This window comes from Cupressus sempervirens, chromosome 5 (genome assembly GCF_028749045.1).
Source record: "Cupressus sempervirens isolate cs-2001-9-10 chromosome 5, ASM2874904v1, whole genome shotgun sequence".
NCBI classification, from domain to species: Eukaryota; Viridiplantae; Streptophyta; class Pinopsida; order Cupressales; family Cupressaceae; genus Cupressus; species Cupressus sempervirens.
Genome location: NC_143122.1, coordinates 565189049 through 565208700, shown reverse-complemented (window position 1 = coordinate 565208700; position 19652 = coordinate 565189049). Strand labels below are relative to the sequence as shown.

General features: G+C 35.0%; 1 protein-coding gene across 14 annotated transcripts in view; it reads right to left on the bottom strand.

The window, feature by feature from the left end:
- LOC149557185 (26S proteasome regulatory subunit) overlaps positions 1-19652 on the bottom strand; it is a 93503-nt gene that overhangs the window by 9055 nt on the left and 64796 nt on the right. For 13 of the 14 annotated variants that reach the window (XM_089831900.1, XM_089831909.1, XM_089831899.1 and 10 more), the window contains 2 exons: positions 13471-13581; positions 12881-13235 (listed from right to left, as the gene is read on the bottom strand). In XM_089831900.1, coding sequence (XP_089688026.1) covers positions 12881-13235; positions 13471-13581 — 466 coding nt within the window. The remainder of the gene's footprint in view (positions 1-12880; positions 13236-13470; positions 13582-19652) is intronic. The other variant, XM_089831907.1, reaches the window with a different exon arrangement.

The following is a 19652-nucleotide window of genomic DNA, read 5'->3' as shown; positions in this document are numbered from 1 at the left end:
TGATCTGAAAGTTCTAAGCGTTTAAGTTGGTGAAAAAGTGTTTTAAGGAATGTAGGATAACTAGTTATAACTGATTCACAAACCCCCCCCCCGCCAATTACCTAACACTTTTCTGGATTTTTGACATATACCTTTGGCACCATACATGTTATGTTCACAAGAATAGACCCGTAAGGTTCTACCATTCAGCTTTGAGGTATTGATTGTGATTGTCTATTAGTCAAGTAATTAACTGTAGCATGAATATCACATGCCCAACCATTATCACCATCTCAAAGACTGTTATTGCAAACATCTCTATCTTCCACTTCTGGTTTGGAAGTTAAATTTTATAATTCAATCACATACTCATTGTTTATACTTTCAAATAAAAAACACAAGTTATGTAAGAATTAGTAGTTCAAACCAAAGTAACGAGAATCGGAATCAGCAAGGCCGAATCGAATCGCGAATCAACCATGAATTGGAATCGAATCGAACACGAATCAGCAAATTTAAAAAACCCTTGAAATTTAGTGAGCAACTTATTTCATAAACCCTTTATCACTGATTTGATTTACTGACCACAATAAATCATTTGGCTTGAAGCAAATTGCCGAATCCCGTGAATCACCGCGATTCTCATTACTATGGTTCAAACCTACTGAAAGTTAAATGAAGTTCTATAGAAATCATGCCTAGAATTGGATATTAAATATGGCTAGTGATTTGAATTTTTATTGTGTAATGACATTTTGAGACTTGAATATTATCATTTTGCAAATGATGAATATGATATATGTAGTGTAACACCAACATTAGGGTACATCAGGACGGTGGGAGGCCAAAACGAGTTCTTGAGAAGAGGAGCAATGGGCCTAAATTTCAAGATGGCAGGAGGACAACTAAGGGACAACAGCGAGGGGGCAATGAGGCAAGGAGGGGTGTTGTATACTATACATATAGAACTTGAAATGCTAGTTATGAAATGATGTTTAAGTATAACACACCAAATTAAAATACTTGAACATAGAAAAATTATAACACAAACTAGAACCATAGAACATTCAACACAGTAACATTCAAAATCAAAATTCAAATAGAAATTCAAGTACCCATCCCAATGGCGGTGTAGTTGCGTAATGGCAATAGGGGTACTTGGGTACTCCAAGTACCTAGTGCGGGGACGTCTTGGGGATGGGTACTTTGAGGTTTGGAAGGGGTGCAAGTCCCCATGTTTCACTAGATATATGAGGTATTTAAAAACTTTACTTATTCGCAATAATGGAATTACGAGTATCACTATTCTTATAGCCATATAGTTATATTTTATATTTATGTTTTTAATGTTTCAACATATCCTATAACAAATTAAATATATGTATATATATTTGTGCATGTGGGCATACCCATACCTATACCCAAGGAAAATTTACCATTTCCACATACCTGAATCATAGGCCCTACCTGTACCAGAATCAGCAACTTGGTCAATGTTGCAAGAAACAAAAGCCTCACTCCCCAGGTGTGTGTATTGCCATACTTGAAGCCCGTACAGATATTATATGCTTGGAAACAGCTAGAAATAATACACATGTCGAAAAATCCTCACAATTTCACCCATGTTGGATTTCATAGTGAAAAAAATATTGTTCCGTTCTTGGGATGTTTGTGCATCTATGACCCCATGTCGTGCCATGTTGTGCTTATGTGATATAGTTTTTATTTAGTTGTATTTAGTTTGATAGTTAATTTATTATTTACATGTTTACATATATAATATTTAATTAATATTCTTACGAATAATGATAAATATTTATATTAAATTACTTTTAAGAAATATAAGTTTCACTTGGAATTAAATATTGTTGAATTAATTCAAAATACTTTTATGGATTGAAATTTATTAATTATGAATCTTTTGACTTTTGAATGTATAAATCTGATAAGTTTTAATTTTAAATTTAATTGTTATTTATTTAGATTTACATTTATTCATCATGATCATATTTTAATTTTTCAACTAATACGTGCAATTTTGTATCACACTATTTTACGTGACTTAAAGCTATCAAATATTTTATTTATTTTTAGTTTTTTGCTTCATTATAACAATTATATATGAAATATTTATTTCACATTTCCTTTAAGTTTTTTAATATATTTAATTAATTTTGAATTTGCGAAATTTAAATTTGAAAGTTATTGTGCATATAATTTTAAATTTTTTGGTTCTATACATATGGTATACAAAATTAAATTTGAAATCGTAAATATTAAACATATATTATAAATTACTTATATACTTTTATGAATGTCATATCCTATCATCTGTATGAGAGATCTAGAATGACTGTATCTCTATGCAATATCATGTGTATCTGTATTTGTATCCATATCCATGCAACTTTAAGAAAAACTAGTACATGCTATGCTACACCAAAATGTACATGCATTCTGAAGCCATTGATTAAATGTTTACAAACCAATAATCCAAAAAACATGGAAGCAAACCCCAACTTCTTTCTCAACTGTGCAAAATTTAATGCATACCTTTTGGGGGTACAATAGAAGGAATATTAGGTGATTATCTAGTACAATTCTCTCCTTAAGAAATGAAAGGCTAAGAAACTGTCCTTTTCTATTTGGCCATCGAACATGGAATTAAAATATGGTAACTTGTCACGCAGTTGTACAACATACATTCCTATTGATATTCTTTCCTAAAGAATCTACTGAATTGTTGTCTTCGGGTACAGCTCATGTAGGATACTGTATCCACACATGCTCAAAAAACTCTGATTTCCAGCCATGTTGGAACACTGCGCAATTTGATTTTAAAAACAAAAATGAAACGAACCTTCCTAAGCTTTGAATAAAGAAATTTCTTTCATGCATTTCTATTTTATTTTCTGAGTTTTTAAAACAAAAATTAGATTATTATTGTTTATGTAGTTCATATTTATATTTTACTTTAATTCATCTTAATTCAGACTTGAATGACATTGTCGTTTTAAATAAAGGTACTGGTTTGTATATTATTTTTGTAGATTGTAAATTTTTTAATCAAGTTCTAATTATTTATGTAGCACTAGGTGTCTTTAAAGTAATGAAAATCTCATCTAATTGTAGAAAATTGTGTTAAATATGTGGATGTGCTTTGTATGAGTGCCGTATCCAGCTGTATCCATATTAAGGTTCTTCAAAAATGGCCATATTTGTATCCGTATGTGTCCATGGAATTTTTTCTAAAGGCAAATGAATGTAGATATAAAAGAATCTTCAATATCAACACAGAATCAACTCACCCTTGAAGATGGAAGACAAAGGGATATGCAGAAAAGGAATGTGAGGATTGAATCTTTGAGGCATATATCCGATATATATAAAAATTGTAAATAAGGATGGAAATGCACCAAGACATATGATGGATAAATTTGATCTAATCTTCAACAAAGTCAAAATAGAAATAAAAATACCCTCAAGATATGGATAAATAATTTAATAGATTTTAAGTATTAACTACAAGAAGTCTCCACTATGAGATACAAACTTACATCCCTACTCTACCTTTACTACTTAATACATATGTTTCTCAATCTATGATCTATCACTTATAGTGACAGATGTTCACTATATATGACCATTCACACAGTTACAGTGGAGAAGGGTAAACCCCATTACACATAAGATTGGCTAGCTAGATAGCCAAATTTAATCTATTTAACAAGTTACCTGTTTGACCTATTACAAAAGTCATTAATTGGGCCAATCCAATCCAAACTTTTCGTATGCATCACATAAACAAGCTACTTAATAGCCTCATATACATCATAGTATCATATTTATAGGTCTTAACATTCCACCCCCAATATTGGTGTGTGTGTGTGTGTGTGCGCGTGTGTGACTGGGCAGGAGACAGACCAAATGATGAATAAATTCATTCTGTAAACGAAGGAAACGCCTTCCAAGTTTTGAATCCAAATAGGTCTCATGGTAGAATCACATTCTTGGAATAAGAAGTTCCTGACCCTCTGCATAGATTATGTATAACTTTATAAGTGACAGCAGTTGCCTACCATTTCATTGTCTACTAGATTATCTCAAAATCATTGGAAAAATCGTAATAACTGGCCCACACCCTCAAAGACCATAGTTGTAAGATTCTTATGGAGCATCACTCTAATTTTGTGCCATAAGATGCCTGGCAATGTATCTAACAAGGCATAAAGAGCTTCTCGAAATCCTCCAGACAACTTGACAGGATGTTGATCCACATAGAGGCCTCAATCTTAGAATTTAGAAACCATTTACTCCAATTGCAAGATTAATGGCTTTCTCTTTCCTAAGACCTTCCCTGATAAAAGGTATAAATACAATGAGAATTACAACCGGAAATATTTCATACAAGCAAATATTATATAAGAGGTTAAAAACTGAATATTTTTTCCCTAAATAAAACACTTGATTTCAGCCTCATAAATTCAATAAAAATAAATTAATCTGTCCACTCGTGAATGCTTAAGTATTCACAGATTCAAAACATGAATATTCAATCCAAATTTGATGAACTCATATAGCCTCATAAGCTTATAAACGCAATCTTACATAAATGAACATAGTTACTCTAGCATAGGCCTGCACAGAGGACTTGACTGTTGTTTTTTGGAGGATCGCTTGCAGATGCAATTGCATTGCCTATAAGGCATATGTGTTCCAAATGGCAGCAACCTCTTTAATTTATATTTGCAAAAAATGAGCAAAGAATAGACATATCCCTTCATGGGACATGTTTATTCATTATAATGTAATATATGTGTGTGTGAGTGTGTGTGTATTATATTAATTTTTCCCATATCATAATAAACTTATATCTCCAAAATAATAAATATATATAAACTATATCTCATATATAATTATATATATTCATAGGCTTATATGACTGAAGCTACCAAACATCAACACTCCCTCTTAGCTAGGGAGGATAAACACAAGACATATATTACACCATTGGTATATTCGGCATGACAAATTTTAAAGATATCTTTTGATTAAAAAATATCCACTATTTTGATATCATAAGTATTGGCCTTCAAAATATATGATATTCATTGAATACTCTGAGTAATGGTCTCCAAAATATCAACAGTTGATAATCACCATTTACTCAATAAGGTAATAGTTTACAGAATATCAACATATCATATTCACCAAATACTCTGAGTAATGGCCTCCAAAATGAGATGCAAGATGTTCACCAATTACTGTGAGTAATGGCCTCCAGAACATCAAGTCGTACGATATTCACCACATAGTTTGTGTAATGGCTTCTAGAACATCAATTAGCATAACATTTCATCATGTACTCAAAAATGTTTATAAAGTGTGTGCACACACATTCTCATAATGTGTACCATATAAACATCCACCATGCAAAGTATAATCTATTATGATTTGTATAGACATCATAAGATATCCATCATAATAGAAGATTAAGTTATTGTAAGATCGTCACCCTTCAATAACTTTTGCAAATACAAATGACATCATTTGGAAGTCGTCGCTTCCTCATGATGTACACAGAGGGTAGGCCCATTAAAATCACATAGTCTTGAGGTATATTCATGAATCACAATCCTCTTGACTGCTACAAAGTACTGATCACTGGAGAATCCATCTCAACATGGTTTACTCCCTCTGAATCAATATGAGCGAGATCACCAAAGGTTGATTGAATCACATCCTCTATCTACTCCTTCAGATGGATGTGTCATACTCCCTCTGAACATCAATCTTTTGAGCTCCTTAATCAAGACTGTCTTTGAAGAAGTGCCAGACTCCCTTTGAATCTGATATCAATCTCCCTTTTCCTCATGTAGTCAAAGGATAATGCTCTCTAGATGACTTCTTTATCACTCGCATATTATTCTTTTATAAATTATTTTGACTTGGTATGTTACCTTATATTATTGGTAAGGTCATCTTACTTCATGATGCACAACATCATAACCTCTTTATCTAAATAATCTCTTCCTTTTGTATTCTCAATTTCACTTTAGTTATTATTAGTCATTTCATTGTATGGGTGACATACCTTCAATATATCAGTAAGTATAAACAAGAGCCAATGATGTGGTTTCATGACTTGTGCAATCTTGTCATGTTATCCAAACCACTCACCGGCAGTATTTTGGTGGGAAACCATTATTTACTTGCACGGAGATTCCAACAGTCTCATAAATGAACTCTTCATTCTACAGACTTCATTTTCAATATCAATTGACATTACATTCACTTCAAGATATTTCAAATATGCTCACTCACACATCCATTCATTTGAACTAGGCACCTATATACACACACACACACACACATCGGCATACCAAAGTGGTGTTTTGGTTGCAAACAACTCAACTACTTTTTTTGTATTTCTTCCAACTACCGCTAGGTTTGGTTAGCATATGCAATTAACAAAAAATGGTTATAAAATCATTCTCTTTAGTTATTACATTGTACGCGCATATCAAATAATATCTTTGAAGCAAACCATCACTACACCCAATATAGTCTCAATATAAACTTATGATTATACACACACACACACACACACACACACACACATCGGTATACCAAAGTGGTGTTTTGGTTGCAAACAACTCAACTACTTTTTTTGTATTTCTTCCAACTACCGCTAGGTTTGGTTAGCATATGCAATTAACAAAAAATGGTTATAAAATCATTCTCTTTAGTTATTACATTGTACACGCATATCGAATAATATCTTTGATGCAAACCATCACTACACCCAATATAGTCTCAGTATAAACTTATGATTACGAACTCTGCCTTTGCATATTATTCTCACCAATATGAAAGATTATATGTTCTTCTGTGACCATGATAATGAGTACTCCACCTTCTCTTGAACAAGGTGGATTGTTTATTCTTAGTGTGTTTGAAAAAAAATAACAAGAGCCTCAAATCATTATCTTCAAGTTGAGTAGGTAGAATGTTTTATCAACAGAAGTCCCCCTTTGAAATTTTAGGAGATGAAATCTTTGTTCACACAATGATAGATAAGTAGAATCAAAATATGAAATCATATTTTGAACACCGCTACATTCTCACAACGTCTCAGGTATTCATTCCCACTCGTGAGCTTCAAAGACTTGACTATATCATATCTTTGGCAAGGATGGGAGAAACACCCTTCACGGGTAACTATTCCTAATTTGTTGACGGTACTAATTTATGTCCGACTTCATACCTTATTCTTCATTCAAAGGGGTATTTCCTTATTCTCTCAATTGTATAAGTTTGTTTCTTATATGATTATAGTGACAGTATGCGTTCATTGTTTCCACCTTCCAAGAGCTTCAATATCCATGATTTCTTGAATGTTTTAATATTTTTTATTATTGTAATCTTAAGTTGAAATTACATGAATTCCACTAAATTTAAACATAGTTCTCGCAAACACAAGGCTTTGGTCTTACACGATACCCACTAGAAATACCTCTAATTTTTTGTGTTATAATCTGTGGTGGTTTCTACCACTTACACGAACCCTATGTAAATCAATGCAAAAGCTCAAGATAATGAACTTGTGGCTTGCTCAAGGTTCATGTGTGTGAAATAGTAGCCCAACCTAGTTATTCAAATCCTATGTTTAAATTAATCCAGTCATTTGTAATCCTGGCTATCTTTCTTTAGATTGTCTCAATAACTTCTCCTGGCGTTTCTTTGGAGGATCGCTTGCAAATGTAATTGCATTGCCTATAAGGTATATGTGTTCCAAATGGCAACGACCTCTTTTATTTATATTTGAAAAAAATGGGCCAAGAATAGAAATATCCATTCATGGGACATGTCTATTCATTATAATGTAATATATGTATGTGTGTGTGTGTGTATTATATTAATTTTTCTCATATCATAATAAACTTACATCTCAAATATAATAAATATATATTAACTGTATCTCATGTACTAAGTTACCAATTCCGATGCAAATTCTAAAGCGAATACAGGATGCGAGGATTTTTTTTTGCAGATACAAATGTGGGAGGAAACATGTTTTATATATGTATATATATATATATATATATGTATGTATGTATATATATATATACATGTATACATTTTTATTTTTATTTTTTATTTTTTTATTTTTTTAAATTAATTTCTTTTTTAAATTTTTTAATATATATATATATATAATATGAAAAGAAATGCAAGATATATACAAAAACAAATCATTTGATAGTATGACTATGATACTTAACCCTTTATCAAAATTCATATGATATATCAATATGTGCTTGTCCAACATTAGAGTTTAGTCTTAGACAATAAGTTCAAATAGGTCATGTTCAAGATCCCAACAAAAAAATACTTAGTCAATGGCTGAAGATTCAATCAACTAATATGCATTAGAGTCTGAATCATAGGGATTCACAAGAAAATCCACATTCTCATCATCATCTCCAACTACTGAAAGATCATTTTGAACCAAACATGGTTCCACTTATGCTAGATGCACCACGTGTCATCATCACCATCTCCGACTGTAGTAAGATCCTGAAGTGTTGCAACCAAATCCGCACACTCAAGGGCTACATCCCAAAGCTTTGTTGCCCCATTCTTGTAATGATCATTCTTACGTGACAAATGACGCAAGTTGGTGTGGACAAAGACCAAGTCCTCAACTTTCTTGGAGACCAATTGGTTGCGCTTCACTGAATGGATAAAGGAGTATGTACTCCAATTTCTTTCAGTAGCAGAAGAACTAGCAACCTAGATAGTTGTCACAAAACATACAAATGAAAAACAAATTAATTTTTTAAAATGTGTGAAAAACTAAATTCTAAAATGCAAGAGTAAACATAAAAGTTTAAAATAAAACAAAATTAAAAAATTACTTATGATAGGACCTTGATTGCAAGAGGTTGAAGATGCTTGAAAGGTTGACCATACATGTAGCACCATGTGATAGCTCCCATTCTATTTTGGTCCTTTAATGCAAATGGAGAATGCTTTAACCCCAAAGCAAACAACCCAAATTCTACCCTCACTTTTTCGTGCATTTCTTCCAGTGGGAAGTCTTGTAAGAGCTTTGCGGCACCCCTCAGCAACCTCCTTATCCACAAATGTTGCAACTCTACCCGGCATACCAAGTAACTCCTTCCTATAGTACCTAGGAGATAAGGCATATGCAAGCAGGTGCAATGGGGTAGTCATCTTATTTCAGCGATGGTGGATAATTGCTTGCACTTGTTTGCATAAGGCTTTGCTTTGTGTGGGGTCACTCTCATGTGCTTGTATAGAATGTTTTACCTTCTCAACCATGGTGTCCATGCCATCATACACATCCCCCAAGCAAGGTGTATCTGAATCAGCAAAACGGAGCATAGTCATGACAAGCTCGGTGAAATCCAATAGATATGCCACATGAGCCCACCAACTCTCATTCAATATCAAATCCTTGACCCTTTGTTCTCTTTCTGAACTTGAGGCCTTCCATACACCCCATTGATTACCGATGACCATTTGGCCCAATGCATCTTTTACCTTGAGGAGTCGTCTCATAACAATTGTATGAGATGTAAAAGGGGTCTCAGCAACCTAAGCAAGTTAACAATATGTCAATTGACAATAAAATTATAAATTTTAATTTTTAAATAAATTACAAATCCATGAAACCTAGTAATTTTAAAAAATCAATTTATCTTCAGCAACTCCAATTTGGAGTATGTTCTAAAAATGGATTGTGACATGTGGTGGTTTGTCACAAACATTTGTATCTCCTCCCCCTCTTGGTATATTTTCTTCACCCAATCTATTTGAGTGCCAATCTTCTACATGATCAAGTTAAGAGAGTGAACAGTGCATTGGGGGGTCCAAAAAATATGGTCATACCGACTCTCAACCAAAGCACTTGCACCCCTCCAATTTTTGGCATTGTTTATGACCACCTGTACCACATTCTCACTACCACCATCTCGATGGCCTCAATGAGAATTCTAGAAAAGAATTTGGAATCCTTCACTTGCCCCTCATAATCAACAGCCTTCAAAAACATTGCCCCTTTGGGGGAAACTGAAATCACATTAATCAATGGTTGATTTCTTGTATCCTTCTAACCATCTGACACAATAGTTAGACCCAATGTTTTCCAAGATTTTTTGATTGGTTGAAGTTGTTTCTCTATGTGTCTTCTCTTGTTGCAATAGAGTCGTACACACCTTTTCATAACTCGAGCTTGTGTAGTCAGCTAGTTATTCTTTGTTTGTTGCCACCATTTCCTTCCAATATGGTGATCTCACCAAGTTGAAAGGAAGCCCATTCGCATAGAGGCAATGTGCAATAGCTTCATCAACACAATCTCTTGCCTCCATTTTAAATGTGGTGTTCAATGGACCTCTTTTGCGGATTGAAATTCTCACTTCTTCCTCATCCTCTCCTAGTACAGCTACTTGCAAGAATGGATCTTGGGAGGATGCAATTGGTTCAGTATGCATCTTGCTCTTTGAGGATGGACCTTGATAGTAGCTTTTTTTTTACCTATTAATCAATGCATCAGCGGTTTCTTGTTCTCTTACAAATGAAAGTATTTCTGCACTAGTCATCCCAGTACCATTTTTGCCTTTGCACATTCCAAATCCTTTGCCAGCAAGGCCCATAAAATGAAGCTTCACCCTGGAATATGAGCTATTCAAAGGTTTTCTTTCATTACTTCGACATTAATTGCACTTCCAATAGTATGAGCCACCTCCTGCAACCTGTGATATCTGTGGTGTATGTCTCCACAAAGGAGAACCTATATCAATTTTGAAATTATCAGTCCCTTGCCCTCCTTGTCCCCCCACTGAACTTTGACTAGCGCTACCACCTGTATCCATTCTTGCCTAATTTTTTGCAACCTATTCTATAAGAAAATAAATAAATTTTAATTAGGTCCTAACAACTGTGAACATCATGCATACAAGTGGAAAGAAGTGAGAAAAAACTACTAAATAAATAACCAAACTGGCTTCTATATATCTTTTTTTTTTTAAATTAAAAGAACTTAAAAAAATCCATCAAAAACTCAAAAAAAAATCATCAAAATATTCAAGAATGGGATTAATCACTTACCTTGAATGATTTAAACTCCTTTGAGAAAGCTATCTCTCGCCCTTTGATCGATCCTCTTTGAAAATGTTGAACTTGGCTTCACAATGGCAATGCAAACTAGAGACCAAATGAGAGGTGGTTGTAGGTGCAAACAAAGTTCCAAAATGAGTTGTGAATGCTTCAACATTCACCTTTAGGGTCGTTTTAGGGTTTCATAGCAAAAAGCAACCTAAAAAAATCAATTACAACATGTGCATGTTGAGCAACTTAAGTTGATTTTGGGTTTTTTTATATTTGTTTTGGCCACTAGGCCCGCGGATGCTCCGGATGCGTCCGGAAGCCCTATGGAAGCTGGCCAGAAGCCAGCCACAAGCTTCCAAATGTGTTTGGAAGCCAAGATCTGGAAGCTTGTGGCTGGCTTCTGGCTAGCTTCCACAGGGCATCCAGACACATCCGTAACCTGTCCACATCAAAATCGACACCCAAAGGTTTCCCTGAAGAATCGGTAACTTAGCTCATATATAATTATACATATTCATAGGCTTATCCGACTGAAGCTACCAAACATCAACATTGACTACAAGACCGAAGAAGCAAGGATGAACTTTTTCCATGCTACTGATACATGAGAAAGGCAAGGGTGTAAAAAGAAAAGACCAGGCACACCATAGAAAATACCAACTATAAGTCTCAAACAATGACCATTATAATATATGGAAGCATGATCTGAGTCTGAGTTTTGACAGCCCTGATACAAAGGAGAAAAACAATAAAGAAAAGAAAAAGAAAATGATTTCAGCTAAGGTTCTGGTTCAGATTCAGGTTCAAATTCATTCAAACACTTTTGGGTATGGGTTTGAATTTGTGTGTGTGTGTGTATTCTGTGCGTGTGTGTGTATACAACATCAAATTAGTACATACACTACTATGCTCTAGTAAAGATAAATAGCAAAATATACCACCATATATATTAGTGTTTTAGTCCAACTGACATAACAAAATGCCAAAATACATGACAATATCTATGTTTCAGTTCAAAAATAATAATGTCAACATTAACAATCAGCCATCACTGATCAGATATCATCAAAGATCATCAAACATATCATCGTCATCTGACCGTGGCAAGACGTTAAGCAATGGAGGCAAGTTTCTTTTTCATTTACAAATGAACAAATGACATATAAAATAATCTTTTTGGCCTTTTTAGTTGGTCTCTTTTAGAGTTGGAGGGTTGAATAGACCAAATTAGGGAAAAAATACTACAAAAAAGTCAAAAAAATCTTGTTTTGAGCCCAAAGTCAGCCTGGGTTCTTAAGCTGGGCAAGAAATTTGCTCCAAATACACCCAAAGTCTGCCCAGGTCCGTCTGACAGACTTTGGGTCCAATTTGAAACTCTGCAGCCTATTTTCGGCTGAATTTTACAAGGGCCAGACTCTGCACCAATCGAACCCAACTTTTGACGGTTGCAGGAACGAATCTGGTAACATAGGATTTCAGGATAGAATTATACCATACCATGCATTGCACCTAGTTTATATATCTACATCATGTCAATCTTGAAAAGAATGCATTCTACTATTACAGTGGAATTATTCACACCATGACCAGGACTAGATTTTAGGCATACATACAAGGGTTCTGCAGAACAGTTAAAGTGATATGAATTGACCTGTTAAGCCACTGTAACTAATCTCAAAGAAACTAGTAGTTGTTGCTGTTAAAGACTTTAATTTCATATGCACACACCCAATCAAACAAAAAGGAAAGCAAATTATCAACATACCCAAGAAGCCCTCGACCTGACCAAGTACGTGGTGTCACATTTAGATGCACTTTCACTCCTCGCCTCATAACTATAACAGGAATTGCACGGCCTTGGTTGGTTTGACCTTCCCTTGCAAGCCTTGGAAGTAAATTGTCACCACCCTCCACCGTACCAAATTTCAGAATCTGGTCTCCTAGTTGAAGCCCATCTAATGCTGCTGGAGACCTGTCAAATAATTCATCAACAACAGCAAATGGAAATTTCGGAATCGCATCTTCATCCATGGATGAAACTTCTGGAGCAGTAGGCAAAGAGATGGAGCTGATACTGCTAGACCCAGATGAATCTTGGATCCTTAACTCTTCCCCTTCAGCTGTGAATACCAAAAAGAGACAATTTCAATATACTTATCAAACATCAGAACATTCCCTAAAGTAGTGTACCTGTTTCATAATCTCCAAAAGTATTCAGTCACTACCAAGTTCTGAGCCTTAGCATTTATGTACTTTTAAAATTGTCCTGACAAATAATTATAATACTAATGGATTAAGTTTGTTCTCCAAATACAGTATGAACAAAACATTTTAAAATGGGCATTATACTGGTACCTGATCTTTTCTGTGGTAATGTTTGATGATCCTGAGCGAGACCACCTGAAAGAAGGATGTGAAGATTTTGCTCTATTTTTGCAGTGATATCCTTATGATCATTACGCAGCACTGCATGCATGAAGTTCTAATGAGCTGTTCATTTAAAGTGTCAAAAAAGATCCAAAATAATTTCTGACATGCAATCAAGTTTATTAAATGCTTCCCAGTGCTCAAGCTGCTCCTACATATACATTTCCCAATAGAAAAGTTGAACTAACATGTTCAATTACCACTTTTAGACATGGATTATCAATATTAATATTACAATGCATAGATGTCATGGATGTTAAATCTGATAATAGTGTGAATTTACATAATTCAAACATTATATCATTAAAACCTAAGCTCCCAATTCGAGTTCGGGTTTGAAGAACCGGTTTGCTGGTACATCAAAATTTTGATGAGGTTTGAGTTCGTTAGAAAAAACATGTAAACAACATATATATATGTATGTATACAGCCTAGAAAAATGAATTAAGATTAGAATGCCACAGAGTATCTTAAAATCAACAAAAACACTATAAACTTGAAATCTTTGTTGAGGAGAATGAGATAAGAGGTAGAACTTTATTCTTTATATTATGTTCAGACTTGACTGCTCTAATTCTGATACTTAATCACAGTGAGGATATAACTAGATCATTCAAGAAATGAATCTTAAGGGTCTTACTTGTATTTGAATCCTTCAATAAATAATGCTGATGCTTTGTTCTTTTTATCACAGGTGGATATAAGTATGCAGATCGCTGGTAATAGCATGTGTTATATTGATGTGTTCCCAAACGATCATGGCACTTTGTATATATAAGGATTGAGGTGTTGTGTCTCATGTAGTGACATGACTCTACGTGCCCAAAGGGCACGTAGGGTCATGTCTCTATATGAGACAACCCTTAACAATTATCCTTAATCATTAGTTAGGATCCATTATCCTAAATCACATTCGGTACTTCAAGAAATCCGATCGTGATCGGTATTTAGCAATTCATAACTTCTGATCTCAATCAGTGATATAACACAATGGAGCAGCTCACAATAACAATGAATAATGAAATCATATTCATACTGTGATATGATCGCTGCATATCTACAGAGTTTGAACAGATCGGATCAGTTTAATATAGTCAATTAAAATACTCTCATACAGATATATACATACACACACACACACACACACACACATATAATTACGTATATATATATATAGATAGATAGATAAGTATATATATATATACACCAATATATATACATGTGTATATTTATGAGAGTATATCTGGTTCCTTTTGAGCAATCATCAGATAGAAGATATCTGACAGATTCTAGAAATCCAACACTCCCTCTTAGCGAGGGAGGATATGACACTGTCACAAAAAAACTAATGATCTAGATTTCTGATATCCGGCACATTCCACGACAATAGCTGGCTATAGTCTATCACATGTTGATCTTGATCTTAAGGCAATATAGAATCATGATCTCCAGCTCATTCCGGGACCAAGGTAGTAATCTATCATGATTTCATTGTTATGAATTCTCGTACGGTCCATAACAACAAGTATTCATATGACAAAAAGGATCAAGAGCTCAAAGAACAACACAAGTAGTACCATGATTTCCAGCTCACTCCAGGAAACAACAATAGAAGTCAATCATGATACTTTTGTTATATTATCCGGTACATTCCCGGACAACAACTTAATGAAGTCTATGAAAACAGGTCAATCATCTCATAAAATGAAAGATCGTCACCTTTCATAAACAACCACATGTGCACAATAGTAACTCTTTAAACATCAATAAAAGTTATATATATATATAACACAAAACTGAGAGATTATCTCAAGAGTTACAATTACAATTTTGTCATACCAAGTTTTCCTCTGATGTATTCCACTTTCAACTTTGCAAGAGGTTTGGTGAATATGTTAGCAAACTGCTCTTCAATACTGATGTATTCCAACTTGATGATACCTCTATCTACCATATCTCTAATGTAGTGGACTGGTATCTCTATATGCTTTTATCTGTTATGGAAGACTGGATTCACTATGAGTTTTATACAACTTTGATTATCACAATGTAAAACTGTAGGTTTTAGAGGCTTCCCAAATAGCCCAACCAATAACTTCCTTAACCACACTGCTTCTCGAGCTGCCATGGATGTGGCTATGTACTTTGCTTCGATGGAACTTAGAGCAACAGAAGATTGCTTCTAGCTAAACCAGGATATCATTGCACAACCAAGACAAAAACAACATTTTGTAGTGCTCTTCCAATCAGTAGAACATCCGGCCCAGTCAGAATCTGAATATTCATGAAACTGTAACTCAACTTGTTCATATTCACAATACAGAGCTTCCAATTAATCAGATAGGAGCCATTATCAGCAATTGGATATAAAAAGTTCACTGGAAGAAATCTTGAGGGCTTGTTTAATTGATGTAATAAATACTTGAACTTCAGCAAATTTTGTTTTGTAATGTTGAAAATATTTATTCAAATTCTGTAACAATTGTTTTCAGCACTAAACTTAGATTGTTCACAATGGAACTGTACCTCATTTGCATTCAGTCTACCTGGGTCTGTGTTGGTTCGACCTAGGTTTGACATGGAGGAACCAACCTGCTTGGGTTCAAACCGAAGTAGAATCCAAAAGGGAACTGGGACCAGAACCAAGAACATATTTGAAATTCGCCTAGTTCGAAGGGCAATGGGGAGAAATGGGTAACTAAGATTAAAATAGATGAATGTCCTGATAAAATTCCAAAAATGACAAAAAAATTAACAAGAAGTTGGTTAAAAAGAAATTATCTAAAACAAATAAGTGAAAAAAAAATTACCTTAACTACAGAGCTTGCCTACCAATCCTAATAGTAACTTTTGATGTTTTATAAGAATCTTAGAGCAACAAAAGCCCCAACTGAAAAGAACATCTTTTTGTAAGATAGTGCAAATAAAGCACAGATATAATAAAGGTTTATAAATGAGCTGCATAAGGTTATATGTTGGTATCCTCAATTGAAATCTGCTGAAACAGATTTACCACCATGAAGTATGTGTTACATTCTTGCTAATAAACAATCACTATAAAGGCCAAGGCAAGTGACTTCAAGCCAGACAAGTGACTTCAAGCCAGATAAGTGACAAAATCAATGTCAGAAAGGTAGTAGAACTAACCATATTAAGAGGAAATATAGCAAAAAATCAATGCTTCTCATTTGATATCTAATAAATATTGTACCAATTGTGTATGGTGGAGATGAAAAGCATAATCAGAAGCTAGTTTTCACTTCCAACATAGCTAAGAATATAACAGAAATGGTACTATATATAGTTCTACGCCCTAAAAGTCACATAAGATACAAGGAGGAATTCATGAAAACAATTTTATGCAATAAAGGGTCATATAATATGTTGGTCCAAAGTGGTACTGAGAGGGGGGGTGAATCAGTATGCACACTTCTGTAAACTCTACCGGTTATTCTAATAATCTCTCCCACACACTTAGTTACTATCTCTTTAACTATCAGAGAAATGATAAATGCTATGCAGTAAAACCATACAATATTCCACACATAAACATACATCAATGACACGGATATTTTACATGGAAACCCCCAGGTTGAGGGTAAAAACCCCAGTGGAAGTAATGTACCCACTAGGATGTCCTTGCAAGAAAAAGGGTGCCCTATTAAAGGGTTACAAGTGTTCTTTTTGAGAACGCATCCTGTTAGGAATATCAGTAACCTGTTAGAATTACAGCAGCCTGTTAAGGCTACCTCGCTAGAGGATTTAGAGCTCTTCCTAAGAGATACCTTGTTAGAGGGTTTCAAAGACTTCTTACAAGTCTGCCTTGTTGAAGGCTTACAATAGAAGCAATGGTTAGAAAGAAAACTAATGTAGTGATCTAAATATATGACACACCTTGCCTGGTAGATCCTCCGTTACGTTCTCTTGAAGATGCTTTGATCTTCCTCTACTGCTCTAGCTTGGGTGAGCTTCCTTCTCTCTGCCCTTGTTTTTCTCGTGCACTTTGCACTTGCTGGAGCTCCCTATTCGCAACTGCCTTCCTCTGATGAATTCTTTACTTTCACAGTCATGAAGACAACAACGTTCTTGGCTCTTTCCTTCTGAACAATGATCTTTTTCACTTTTTCGCTTTTTGGCCAACTTCTTTCAAAATGTGTCAAGTGATCCTTAAATCACTTCCTCAGACTACGAATGGAAACCCTAAAGTTATCCCGCTCAAATTGCAATTTGAATTTTGAACTCCAAAGTGAGTATCGTCACAAGACACATGTGACTACCTATTCATAGATGCCTATGCTTATAGGCTAGCTTTAGCGTCTACAAGTCTACAACTAGATTTGTGACCTTGCTTGCTTCAGTAGCATTCCACCACACTACTCTGCTACATGTCTTCGTCATGTCCAAACCTTCCTCTTGTATTATCACATCAATGGCGACTGGGTTGCAACCACTTAGCATTCACGCTTCTCCCTTCACTCCACTGTCTTGACCGGTACACCAGATTACCGGTAGTTGCACTTGAAACACTTTGAGACTTCTTGCTAACTGCTTGCCAATCAATGACAACACAATCTTTTAACTCAATACTTTGAGTTCATCGCTCACCAATTGCCCGGTTGATGTAATAGTCTCCCCCTTTGGCATTGATGGTAAAACCTTCTATACTACTTCATAGGTTAACAAGATACTTAGCTTGAGACTTGACCTATCTCAATGCTAGCCGGTTCATTCTGCCTATTTGTGTCCTTGGACTATTTCTTTCTTGCCTTTATTCTCCTTGATTTTCTTTCTCCGTGTCACATTTCACTTGGGTGTTTATTTATGTTCCACTTTGTACATGCTCCCCCTAAAGCGTATACTCCCCTTGTGTTTCTTTTGTCTTGTATATATCTTTTCTTCTCCCCTATGGCTTTATCTTTTCTTCTCCCCCTTTTATAGCTTTATATAGCTTCATATTTCTTCTCCCCATTTTTCTCATCAATGACAATGGGAAGAGTGGAGTTAGGATGAAGGCATGGTCCTGACTGCTTGCTCCCCCTGTGATGGAAATCCCTTGGTGTCATATTCTTCACAACTTTTCGAAAATTTCTTTGTACTTTTCTCTAGCTAAGTTGAGAAGGGTCTCCCATGACTCCTTTGAATCTTTGAGTGCAATTATTGTACTTCAGAGCTCTGCTAATTGCTTGTAAGATGCTTCGTCGGTCTCTGTTGGTGGTAAGGCAAGTAGCTCAACTGCTCCTTTTAGAGCTACACCGATAGATCCGATCATTGGAGTTAAGAAGCATTGAAGCTCCATCAGTTTGATAGTTCTCTTCTCTTCTTCAACTTGTGACTAGTGTAACGAGTACATTGTGTCTTGTATGTTGGTGATGTATTTTGTTCTTGATCCGGAGAGTGGATCAAATGCTTACACAGTTGTGTCAAGTTCTTGTTAAGCCTTTGATTTTACTGCTCGAGATCACCTATTAGGGTACATGACGTGCTTGGTTTCTAAATTACTAGAGTTATTTCACTCAAAGCTTTTGACATCTCATCTCTAGGTGTCTTGAATTCCCTCTTTTTCTCTTCGACAAGTTTCTTTTCCTTTTCAAGAGTTTTCATGGGAACCTTTTGTTCTACTATCCTTGGTAGCTTGACTACCTTGTCATGAAGATGTCTTATACCATCTCTAATTTGACTAACCAAATCATCATCTTCAGTATACGTTGCTCCTTCTGTGAGTCCTTTCAAAATATCACGAGCATCAGCCAATGTGCTTACCTGTTCATACCTTTTTCTATTTTGCTTCATCTTCTTATACTTCACAGTGAGTCGAGTATAATTTCCCAACTCCTTTGATTTCATTCATTTGGTTCTCTTTCTTTTACTCTTTCTCCGAGCTCTAGCATTCTTGCAACTTTGGCTGCATTTGAATCGTATAGTACTTTGCCATCCCTTAATATGTTGGATTATGTCGATTTTTGGGATTCTTCTATCCCTTTGCTTCTCTTCTTGCTTCTCGAATCCTCTAAGTCTCTTTTTCTTTTCTTAGGCTTCCTGACTCTCCTTTGTCCCTTGGACGGTGTCGATGATGGTCCAACTATTGGTGTCTCCTTAGGCTGAGTGGGTTG